Here is a 13,312-nt window from a genome sequence, read left to right as displayed (position 1 = left end):
TGGATACAACTACTCCTGATTTAGGCACAACAACCGAAAGCTTGAAAATAACTACAGCAACTGAGGGCACATCAACAGAGAGCTTTAAAACAACTACTTTATATGCAGGCACAACAAATGGGGCCTTGGAAAGTACTACTCCATATGCAACAACTAAAAACTTAGAAACATCCACAAAAAATTTTGGCACAACCACAGAGACCTTGGAAACAACCACACAAAGGGAAAGCATAACCACCGAGAGCTTGGAAACAATTACCCCCAACGTAGATATAACAACAGATCATCCTGAAACCATTGCCACAGCTGCAGGGTCAACAACTGGGGTTTCGGACACAACTACTCAGCTCAAAGGCACCACAAGCGAAAGCTTAGAATCAACTACTTTAGATGAAGGCACAACAACTGAAGGCTTAGAAACAACTTCACCTGATGCAGGCACAACAACTGAGAGCTTAGACACAACTACACTAGATGTAGGGACAACAACAGAAGGTTTAGAACCAAGCACTCCACATGCAGACAGAACTACTAATGGTTTGGAAACAACTACACCAGATGCAGGCACAACCTCTCAGCACTGGGAAACAACTACACTAAATGCACTCAAAACAACGGACAGTTCTGAAACAACTACATCTTATGAGGGCACAACAACTAAGAGCATAGAAACAACTACACCATTTGCAGGTACAATAACAAATATCTTGGATACAACTACTCCTGATTTAGGCACAACAACCGAAAGCTTGAAAATAACTACAGCAACTGAGGGCACATCAACAGAAAGCTTTAAAACAACTACTTTATATGCAGGCACAACAAATGGGGCCTTGGAAAGTACTACTCCAGATACAACAACTAAAAATTTAGAAACATCCACACAAAATGGAGGCACAACCACAGAGAGCTTGGAAACAATTACCCCCAAAATAGATACAACAACAGATCATCCCGAAACTATTGCCACAGCTGCAGGGTTAACAACTGGGGTTTCTGACACAACTACTCAGCTCAAAGGCACCACAAGTGAAAGCTTGGAATTAACTACTTCAGATGAGGGCACAACAACTGAAGGCTTAGAAACAACTTCCCCTGATGCAGGCACAACAACTGAGAGCTTAGAGACAACTACACCAGATGAAGGCACAACCACTCAGCCTTGGGAATTTACTACACTAGATGTAAAGACAACAACAGAAGGCAAGAAACCAAGCACACCAGATGCAGGCACAACAACAGAGGGATTGGAAACAACTACAATTAAGAAGTTAGAGACAACTACACCAGATGAAGGCACAACCACTCAGCACTGGGAAACAACTACACTAAATGCACTAAAAACAATGGAGAGTTCTGAAACATTTACACCTCATGAAGGCACAACAACTAAGAGCATAGTAATTACTACAACATTTGCAGGTACAACAACAAATAACTTGAATACAACTATTCCAGATGCAGACACAACAACCGAAAACTTGAAAACAACCACAGCAAATGAAGGCACATCAACAGAAAGCTTGAAAACAACTACTTTTTATGCAGGCACAACAAATGGGGCCTTGGAAAGCACTACTCCAGATGCAACAACTAAAAACTTAGAAACATCCACACAAAATGTAGGCACAACAACAGAAGGATTGGAAACAACCACACAAAGGGGAAGCACAACCACAGAGAGCTTGGAAACAATTACCTCTAAAGTAGATACAACAACAGATCATGCTGAAACTATTGCCACAGCTGCAGGGTCAACAACTGCGGTTTCGGACACAACTACTCAGCTCAAAGAAACCACAAGTAATAACTTAGAATCTGCTACTTCAGATAAAAGCACAACAACTGAAGGCTTGGAAACAACTTCACCTGATGCAGGCACAACAACTGAGAGCTTAGAGAAAACTACACCAGATGAAGGCACAGCAACTGAGAGCTTAGACACAACTACACTAGATGTAGGGACAACAACAGAAGGTTTAGAACCAAGCACTCCACATGCAGACAGAACTACTAATGGTTTGGAAACAACTACACCAGATGCAGGCACAACCTCTCAGCACTGGGAAACAACTACACTAAATGCACTCAAAACAACGTACGGTTCTGAAACAACTACACCTTATGAGGGCACAACAACTAAGAGCATAGAAACAACTACACCATTTGCAGGTACAATAACAAATATCTTGGATACAACTACTCCAGATGTAGGCACAACAACCGATAACTTAAAAACAACTGCAGCTGCAGGTTCAACAAGTGTGGTTTTGAAAACAACAACTCAGGTTAAAGGCACCACAAGTGAAATCTTGGAGTCAACTACTTTAGATAAAGAAGGCTTAGAAACAACTTTACCAGATGCAGGCACAACAACTCAGCCTTGGCAATTCACTACTCTAGATGTAGAAACAACCACTGAAGGCCAAGAAACAAACACACCTGTTGCAGGCACAACAACAGAAGGATTGGAAACAACCACACAAAAGGAAAGCACAACCACAGAGAGCTTGGAAACAATTAGCCCCAACGCAGATACAACAACAGATCATCCTGAAACCGTTGCCACAGCTGCAGGGTCAACAACTGGGGTTTCGGAAACAACTACTCAGCTCAAAGGCACCACAAGTGAAAGCTTGGAATTAACTACTTCAGATGAGGGCACAACAACTGAAGGGTTAGAAACAACTTCACCTGATGCAGGCACAACAACTAACAGCTTAGAGACAACTACACCAGATGAAGGCACAACAACCAAGGGCTTGGAAACAACTACAATTAAGAAATTAGAGACAACTACACCAAATGAGGGCACAACCACTCAGCACTGGGAAACAACTACACTAAATGCACTCAAAACAATGGAGACCTCTGAAACAACTACACCGTATGAGGGCACAACAACTAAGAGCATAGTAACAACTACAACATTTGCAGGTACAACAACAAATAACTTGGATACAACTACTCCAGATGTAGGCACAACAACCAAAAACTTGAAAACAACAACAGCAACTGAGGGCACATCAACAGAAAGCTTGAAAACAACTACTTTATATGCAGGCACAACAAATGGGGCCTTGGAAAGTAATACTCCATATGCAACAACTAAAAACTTAGAAACATCCACACAAAATGTAGGCACAACCACAGAGACCTTGGAAACAACCACACAAAGGGAAAGCATAACCACCGAGAGCTTGGAAACAATTACCCCCAACGTAGATATAACAACAGATCATTCTGAAACCATTGCCACAGCTGCAGGAAAAACAACTGAGGTTTCAGAAACAACTACTCAGCTCAAAGGAACCACAAGTGAAAGCTCGGAATCAACTACTTCAGATAAAAGCACAACAACTGAAGGCTTGGAAACAAATTCACGTGATGCAGGCACAACAACTGAGAGCTTAGAGACAACTACACCAGATAAAGGCACGACAACTGAGAGCTTAGAGACAACTACACCAGATGAAAGCACAACCACTCAGCCCTGGGGTTTCACTACACTAGATGTAGGGACAACAACAGAAGGCGTAGAACCAAGCCCACCAGATGAAGGCACAACACCCGAGGGCTTGGAAACAACTACAATTAAGGACATAGAGACAACTACACCAGATGAAGGCACAACCACTCAGCCCTGGGAAAACACTACATTAGATGTAGGGACAACAACAGAAGGCTTAGAACCAAGCACACCAGATGCAGGCACAACAACAGAAGGCTTGGAAACAACAGAAAGTTCTGAAACAACTACACCTTATGAGGGCATAACAACTAAGAGCATAGTAACAACTACAACATTTGCAGGTACAACAACAAATAACTTGGATACAACTATACCAGATGCAAGCACAACCAAAAACTTGAAACCAACTACAGCAAATGAGGGCACATCAACAGTAAGCCTAAAAACAACTACTTTATATGCAGGCACAACAAATGGGGCCTTGGAAAGTACTACTCCAGATGCAACAACTAAAACAACAGAGGGATTGGAAACAACTACAACTAAAAACTTAGAAACATCTACACAAAATGTAGGCACAACAACAGAAAGCCTGGAAACATCCACACAAATAAAAAGCACAACCACAGAGACATTGGAAACAATTACCCCCAAAGTAAATATAACAACAGATCATCCTGAAACTATTGCCACAGCTCCAGGGTCAACAACTGAGGTTTCAGAAACAACTACTCAGCTCAAAGGCACCACAAGTGAAAGCTTGGTATCAACTACTTTAGATGAAGGAACAACAACTGAAGGTTTAGAAACAACTTCCCCTGATGCAGGCACAACAACTGAGAGCTTAGACACAACCACACTAGATGTTGGGACAACAACAGAGGGCTCAGAACCAAGCACTCCAGATGCAGACAGAACTACTAATGGTTTGGAAACAACTACACCAGATGCAGGCACAACCTCTCAGTACTGGGAAAAAACTACACTAAATGCATTCAAAACAACGGAGAGTTCTGAAACAACTACACCTCATGAGGGCACAACAACTAAGAGCATAGTAACAACTACAACATTTGCAGGTACAACAACAATTAACTTGGATACAACTATTCCAGATGCAGACACAACAACCGAAAACTTGAAAATAACTACAGCAAATGAGGGCACATCAACAGAAAGCTTGAAAACAACTACATTTTATGCAGGCACAACAAATGGGGCCTTGGAAAGCACTACTCCAGATGCAACAACTAAAAACTTAGAAACATCCACACAAAATGTAGGCACAACAACAGAAGGATTGGAAACAACCACACAAAGGGGAAGCACAACCACAGTCAACTTGGAAACAATTACCTCTAAAGTAGATACAACAACAGATCATGCTGAAACTATTGCCACAGCTGCAGGGTCAACAACTGGAGTTTCGGACACAACTACTCAGCTCAAAGAAACCACAAGTCATAACTTAGAATCTGCTACTTCAGATAAAAGCACAACAACTGAAGGCTTGGAAACAACTTCACCTGATGCAGGCACAACAACTGAGAGCTTAGAGAAAACTACACCAGATGAAGGCACAGCAACTGAGAGCTTAGACACAACTACACTAGATGTAGGGACAACAACAGAAGGTTTAGAACCAAGCACTCCACATGCAGACAGAACTACTAATGGTTTGGAAACAACTACACCAGATGCAGGCACAACCTCTCAGCACTGGGAAACAACTACACTAAATGCACTCAAAACAACGGACAGTTCTGAAACAACTACACCTTATGAGGGCACAACAACTAAGAGCATAGAAACAACAACACCATTTGCAGGTACAATAACAAATATCTTGGATACAACTACTCCAGATGTAGGCACAACAACCGATAACTTAAAAACAACTTCAGCTGTAGGTTCAACAAGTGTGGTTTTGAAAACAACAACTCAGGTTAAAGGCACCACAAGTGAAATCTTGGAGTCAACTACTTTAGATAAAGAAGGCTTAGAAACAACTTTACCAGATGCAGGCACAACAACTCAGCCTTGGCAATTCACTACTCTAGATGTAGAAACAACTACTGAAGGCCAAGAAACAAACACACCTGTTGCAGGCACAACAACAGAAGGATTGGAAACAACCACACAAAAGGAAAGCACAACCACAGAGAGCTTGGAAACAATTACCCCCAAAGTAAATATAACAACAGATCATCCTGAAACCGTTGCCACAGCTGCAGGGTCAACAACTGGGGTTTCAAAAACAACTACTCAGCTCAAAGGCACCACAAGTGAAAGCTTGGAATTAACTACCTCAGATGAGGGCACAACAACTGAAGGGTTAGAAACAACTTCACCTGATGCAGGCACAACAACTAACAGCTTAGAGACAACTACACCAAATGAAGGCACAACCACTCAGCACTGGGAAACAACTACACTAAATGCACTCAAAACAATGGAGACCTCTGAAACAACTACACCTTATGAGGGCACAACAACTAAGAGCATAGAAACAACTACACTATTTGCAGGTACAACAACAAAGAACTTGGATAGAACTAACCCAGATGTAGGCACAACAACCGATAACTTGAAAACAACTGCAGCTGCAGGTTCAACAAATGTGGTTTTGAAAACAACAACTCAGGTTAAAGGCACCACAAGTGAAATCTTGGAGTCAACTACTTTAGATGAAGAAGGCTTAGAAACAACTTTACCAGATGCAGGCACAACAACTCAGCCTTGGCAATTCACTACTCTAGATGTAGAAACAACCACTGAAGGCCAAGAAACAAACACACCTGTTGCAGGCACAACAACAGAGGGCTTGGAAACAACCACAACTGAGAACTTAGAGACAACTTCACCAGATGCAGGCACAACCACTCATCAGTGGAAAACAACTACACTAAATGTAGGCACAAAAACAGTGGGTTTAGAAACAAGCACATCAGATGCATGCACAACAACAGAGAGTGCTGAAACAACTACACTTTATGAAGGCACAACAACTAAGAGCCTAGAAACAACAAACAATGTGGAGACAACCACTTCAGGCACAACAACTAGCATCTTGCAAACAACTACTCCAAAAACAGACACAACATCTAAAAGATTATCCACTCCAGATGAGGGCAGAACAACAGAAAACTTGGTAACAACTACTTCAAATGCAGTCACAACAACTTTAGGACTAAACACAACTACAATTAATGAGGGTATATCAACAGAAAGTTTGAAAACAGCTACTCCGAATACAGACACAACAACTAAAACTTTAGAAACATCCTCATCAGTTTCAGGCATGACAACAGAATTTTTTGGAACAACAACTGTATATGGAGGCACAACAACAAAGGAATTGAAAATAACTACTTTATATCTCACATCAACAGCTAAAAGCTTAGATACATCCACACCAGATGTAGGCATGATAACAGAAGGCTTGAAAACTACTTCAAATGCAGCCACAACATTAGAGATCTTCGAAACCACTTCTTCAGATACAGGCACAACATCTGACAGCTTAGTAACAACTACTTCTGATACAAGCAAAACATCTGAAAGCTTAGAAACAACCACTTCAGATGCAGACTTAACAACCAAAAGCCTAGAAATGTACACACCAAAAGCAGACACCACAACAGAAGGCTTGGAAACAACTACTTCTAATGCAGTTACAAAAACTGAAGGTTTTGAGACAACTACTTCAGATGCAGGTACAACAATTGAAAGCTTAAACATATCCACACCAGATGCAGGCACAACAATGGAAGGCTTGAAAACAACTTCATTTAGTGAGGGCACATCAACAGAAGGTTTGGAGAAAATGACTTCAAATACAGACACAACAACTAAAAGCTTAGATACATCCACACCAGATGCAGACATTATAACAGAACACTTAGAAACAACTACTCCACATGCAGGCACAACATCTGGCACCTTAGAAACAACTGCTTCTGATACAAGCAAGACATCTGAAAGCCTAGAAACAACCACTTCAGATGCAGACTCAATAACTAAAAGCCTGAAAACATCTACACCAAATGCAGCTACAGCTACAAAAAGCTTGGAAACAACCACTTCAGATGCAGGTACAACCGCTGAAGGTTTGCAAACAACTACCTCAGATGCAAGCACAACAACTGGTATCTTGGAATCAACAACTCAAGCTGCAGTTACAACAATTGAAGGCTTAAAAACATCCACACCAGATGCAGGTAGAACAACAGTGGGCTTGAAAACAACTACAATTAATGAGGGCACATCTCCAGAAAGTTTGGAAACAACCACTCCAAAAACAACTGAAAGCTTAGAAGCATCCTCACCAGTTTCAGGCCTATCAACAATTATTTTTGGAACAACAACTTTAAATAGAGGCACAACAACAGAGAGATTGGAAAGAACTACTCCAGATCCATCAGCAACAACCAAAATCTTAGAAACATCCACACCAGATGAAGGCATGATCACTGAAAATTTGGAAACGACTTCCTCAAATGCAGGCACAACATTAGAGAGCTTGGAGACCCCCTCCACAAATGCAAACACTACAATAGTTAACTTCAAAACAACTACCACAGATGCTGAGGCAACAGCTGTGGTCATTCAAACAACCATTTCAGATGCTGGTACATTTGGAACATCTACAAAAAATACAGGCACAACACTGGATAGTTTTAAAACAACTACTTCAGATGTAGGCACAACTACTGAGGGTTGGGAAACAACTACAAGAATTGCAGGCACGACAACAGAGAGCTTTAAAACAACTGCTCAAGATGCAGAGACAACAACATTAGGTGAAGGGCCAACAACTAATAGCCTAGAAACAACTACACCAGATACAAGCACAACAATTAATGGCTTGGAAACAATGACATCAGATACAGCTACAACAACTAACAGGTTAGATACAACTGCTCAAGTTGCAGGCACGACCACAGAGGGTTTGGACACAACTACATTAGATGCAACTACAACTTTAGAGGACTTGAAAAAAACCTCAACTTCCCCCGCTACCCATACCACAACAAATGCTGTTACAAAATTACCTTCAGTGTGTGAAAATGGTGGAACTCCAAATTCAGACTCCAGTAGCTGTTATTGTACTCCTAATTTTTCAGGACAAAAATGTGAAAATATCAAAACTGCTATCACAGCTCCAGGTCTGTTAATCTTGTAAAGTTTTAAAAATAATCTTAAAACATTAATACGTTTAGCTTTAAATATATATAGCTAATTAATCCAGTCTGATTTTATCCTAAAACCTTTTTTCTGTTTTCCTCAGTTGTAATTTTAAGGTCAGCCATTGCTGAAATTGAACTAAATGAGCCATATAACCCTCAATACAGTAATACAACCTCAGATGAACATAAAATATTTGTAAAGAACTTTAAAGATCAGGTAAGTATATCTGTAACCAGTACAACAGATGTTCGTATGTACTATTGTCCTAAATTGTTAATGAGGCCATGGGTACAATTGCATATGCAAAGGATGAGGTACACACCTGACTATGAACTAGTTGAGCGTTTAGCATTAATTCTTTTGTGAAGGCTTTCCTCAATATTTTGGCATGTGCCTGTGGGACTTAGGGTCGGGATCTGACGTTAGATAGTTGATCTGGCTTGCATCACTATTTCAATTCATTTTTGGGTTAAGGGTCAGGGCTTGTCACATTCATCAAACCTTGTTTTTTATGGATCTGGCTTTGTGCGCAGAGACTCAATTATGCTTAAACATAATGTTTTGTGTTTGTGTTTTTGTGTTAAATTTTTATGTTAAATTTTTACATTTCATTTTCATGTTTTACCACCGCTCTATCCTGGTCAGGGTCACCAGGCTTCTCCGGAATCACAATGCAGTAACCAATCTGTATTTAGTTATTAATTTAATTAATTAAGAGGTGTGTGCACATACTTTTGACCATATACAGTAATGCAGACATCCCAAGTCTCCCGGAAGTTCCGGGAGTCTCCCGCATATGCATAGCGGCTCCCTGATGCCCGCAAGTCAGATAAAATCTCCTGGAATATAGAACGAGCGGCCAAGAGCACACACACACGCGCACGCAGTCGACACAGACTTTTTCTGTTATCCGTTATCTGATATACAATTTAGCGCACTGCGTAAGGAACATAAATCAAGTGTCTAATATACTGTCTAGTGCACTAAGTAGGGAACATAAATCTGTTATCTGATATACAATTTAGTGCACTATGCAGGGAACATAATTAATTATGTAATACACTGTCTAGTGCACTATGTAAGGAACACAAATCATCATCTAGTTATACTTTCTAGTGCACTATGTAGTGAACATAAATGCGTTTTCTAATACACTATCTAGTGCACTATATAGGGAACATAAATCCGTGGTCTAATATACTGTATACGGATTTAGGTTCCCTACATAGTGCACTAAATTGTATATCAGATAACGGATTTATGTTCCCTACATAGTGCACTAGATAGTATTTTAGATATGAATTTATGTTCCCTATGTAGTGCACTACATAGGGAACATAAATTCATATCTAAAATACTATCTAGTGCACTATGTAGGGAACATAAATCCGTTATCTGATATACAATTTAGTGCACTATGTAGGGAACCTAAATCCGTTAACTAATACGCTACCTAAAGCATTATGTAAGAAACATAAGTCTATTATCTAGTACACTATCTAGTGCACTAAGTAAGGAACATAAATTATTTTCTAATATACAATCTAGTGCACTATGTAGGGAACATAAATCTATTATCTTTCACACCATCTAGTGCACTATGTAGTACACATTAATGTATTTGTGACGAGAACAGTTAGCTTAGTAGCTCAGTTTTTTTGGGCTTGGGGGGTCGAGGTCTGGGTCCGGGGGTACCTCCCTGAAATGTCTGATAATGTATCGTTGATCTATATAAGAAAAGTAGTGTTATGAATAGTGGTCTTTTTATTTTTGTTTTTCTTTTTTCACACAATAAAATAAACTAAATGTAAACTATATAAAATCTAATTTTATTTTCACAGATGATGCCATTCTATAACAACTATATTACAAACTTCATAAATATCACAAACATAATACTCAGGTATATCTGTTTATTTATAAACATATACATGAAACACACAATAAGAAACATTATTTTATAACCCATACAAATCCTCCATTCGAAGTATGATTTACAAAGTTAAAGAAAAAGCAAAGTTAAAGAATCACTTTCATTTGTCTCTTCACAGTGAGGGAAAAACTATCATAAGTCCAAGTCAGAGCAAGAATATTAGGAGAAAAAGCTCAGACACAAAAAGGTAGGCATTCCAAAACACAGTCAGCATTTTTGAAAGCACAGAGGACCGTGACATTCTCTTAAATACCTATCTTTTACTGACCTTTATTATTTGTACTTTGTACTACATAAAGTAATAATGTAGTAATAATGACAGTTAACATTTTCATTTACTTTTGTTCAATCATGTTCTAGTTTAAATGTTAAACACAATATTGTTGTAAAAATGGAAAACAACAATGTTGGTGATCAATATGATGAGTTCTTGAAGGAGGTGACAAATGCCCTGCAATCAGTTTATAACTGTTCTTCCCTGATCACTGGTAATGTTTTTACAGTTTATCATATTTAGCTAAAGTGCTTGAATTTGCCTTGAAATATGTAATAATCTCCAGATTTTATTTTTCTAGGCTGCCCAAACGTTACTGTTATTGCATTCAAGGTCAATATAACTGAACCAAATGGAACAGGTAATCTGATTATTTTGGAACATTATTTCAGTTTGGCATGTTCTCCCATGTGGTTTTCTTTCTGGTTCTCCATTTTACTCCCACCTTACAAAAACATACAGAAGGTGGCCTGACCACATTAAACTTGCATTACTGTATGTGTGAGTAACTGAAAAAAGTTTTTTTCCGAAAGCTCAAGGCTCATCGTGACTCAATGATAATAACACAATAATTAATATGCACTTAATATTTTAACATTACTTATTTTGTATGCTAGAGTTCTGCGAGAAAATTACTGCAGAGCTTGCTGCAGAGTACCGGCAATATTATGCTTTTGTCACTGTTATGGGCAAACAGGCATGTGTGAACCCATGTCATCCTGTTCATCCTAAAAGAAAAAACTGCATGAACAGAGGCACATGTGAGCTTTACAAGCAAGGCCCAATCTGCTTGTGGGTACACTTTTTTCTTCTTTAAAAAAAAAATTATATTAAAATAATTAATAGTAAAGTATATATAGTAAAATAATATAATATATAAAATAAAGTTTTAAATTCTGTGCCATAATCGATTTTTTGGGACCCTTGGACAATAGGCTGAAATAAAGAAATGTACATAGCATAGGAAAGTGATTTGATCTATGGCACTTTTATGTTCTAGCTGTTTTCAAGCAGAGGCAAACTGGTACCTTGGAGAAGACTGCAACTACCAAGTTAACAAATTGGGCTTTTATGCAGGAATTGGAGTTGTCGCTGGGGTTTTATTATTATCAGTAGCAGCTTTGTCTGCTTATGTCTTGATTTATAAAAGGAAAGTAAAGAGGTAAGAAGTTCAGTTGTGTGCTTGTCTTTTTTATTATTAACAGAGTAATTACAATAAAGAAAGTTACTTTATGTTAATGTATAGAATTTTAAAGTAATCTAATGACACTTTTTTCCCCTTGTGAAACTCAACACAGGAATAAAGACAATAGAGAAGCTCTTGTGAATCAGTGGTTAAATGATGACTTTGAATGGCCTTCACAAAATAGAGCAAGCACATCTCGTTCAGGTACCAACATGTGAAGGATATTAACTTGCCAATGCAATTATGCACAGCTCCTTAATGTACTCACTTTGTGTTGTAGATCAGATTTTGCATGGATATAATTGTCATTCATTTTACCCAATAATGTACACTCAAACTCAAAAGAAGCTTTATTGGCATGACAAATAAGGACATTCGTATTGCCAGAGCAAGTTACAGAGAAATAATACAAATAAAAATAAGAAAGAACAAATATATACAAAACAGTTACATGTGCAAAAATATAAAATTTAATAAAATATTAATAAAAACAGTGCAAAATAATAACTATAAAAATTATAATATTTACAATAATGAGGTAGTAATAACGATCAGTTTGTGTGTGTGTGTGTGTGTGTGTGTGTGTGTATGGGACATGGTCACACACTGTCCCTCACCTGGTGGCAGGTGTGTGTATACAGTGCTGCTAGTGTGCAGCTCTCTCTGTGTTCCCCCAGTAGGTGGGGCAGTTTGTCGGGGTCTGGGAGGGAGGTAAAGTTGGGGATGACATTATTAAATTTAGGGAAGAATTGGGACCGGATGTGGTGGTACTTGGTACACTGGGTGAGGAAGTGCAGCTCCATCTCTACTGTACTGAGAGTGCAGTGCTGACACAACCTCTCCCCGGGGGGCAGCCAGGATCGGGTGTGTCGCCCCGTCTCCACGGCCAGGTCGTGTGCGCTCAGTCTGTACCTCGTCAGGGTGTTTCTTAATCTGCTGCACTGTAGTGTCTGTTTGGGGCCAAATAACACTGCATTTTACTTTGAGTTTTAGTTTAAGTTTTCCAATAATTCAGATATTTAGTTCTGAGTCTTTGTGTAATTTGGTTTATTCTAACTGGGTTTGCAGATTTCTCCTGTTCCTGAGTCTCTATTGTGTTAGTGTGTATTAGTGGTGTGGCAGCGTGATTAATAATGTGTTTGTGTGTGTTATTAGTGTGTCTGTGTGTGTTAGTGGTGTATCTGTGTGTTAGTGGTGTGTCTGCGTGTGTTATTAGAGTGTCTGTGTGTGTTAGTGGTGTGTCTGTGTGTGTTAGTG

The 13,312-nt window shown here is 39.2% G+C and overlaps 1 protein-coding gene across 1 annotated transcript in view; it reads left to right on the top strand.

The window, feature by feature from the left end:
- LOC134311916 (mucin-3B-like) overlaps window positions 1-8,657 on the top strand; it is a 32,133-nt gene extending 23,476 nt beyond the window's left edge. The window contains exon 2 of the mRNA XM_062993565.1: window positions 25-8,657. Within this exon, the coding sequence (XP_062849635.1) occupies window positions 25-8,657 (8,633 nt within the window). The remainder of the gene's footprint in view (window positions 1-24) is intronic.
- Window positions 8,658-13,312: the final 4,655 nt, after the last annotated feature.

This window comes from Trichomycterus rosablanca, chromosome 4 (genome assembly GCF_030014385.1).
Source record: "Trichomycterus rosablanca isolate fTriRos1 chromosome 4, fTriRos1.hap1, whole genome shotgun sequence".
Classification (NCBI taxonomy): Eukaryota; Metazoa; Chordata; class Actinopteri; order Siluriformes; family Trichomycteridae; genus Trichomycterus; species Trichomycterus rosablanca.
Note: the sequence above shows the minus strand (reverse complement) of the source record. Positions and strands in the feature narration are given on the sequence as shown.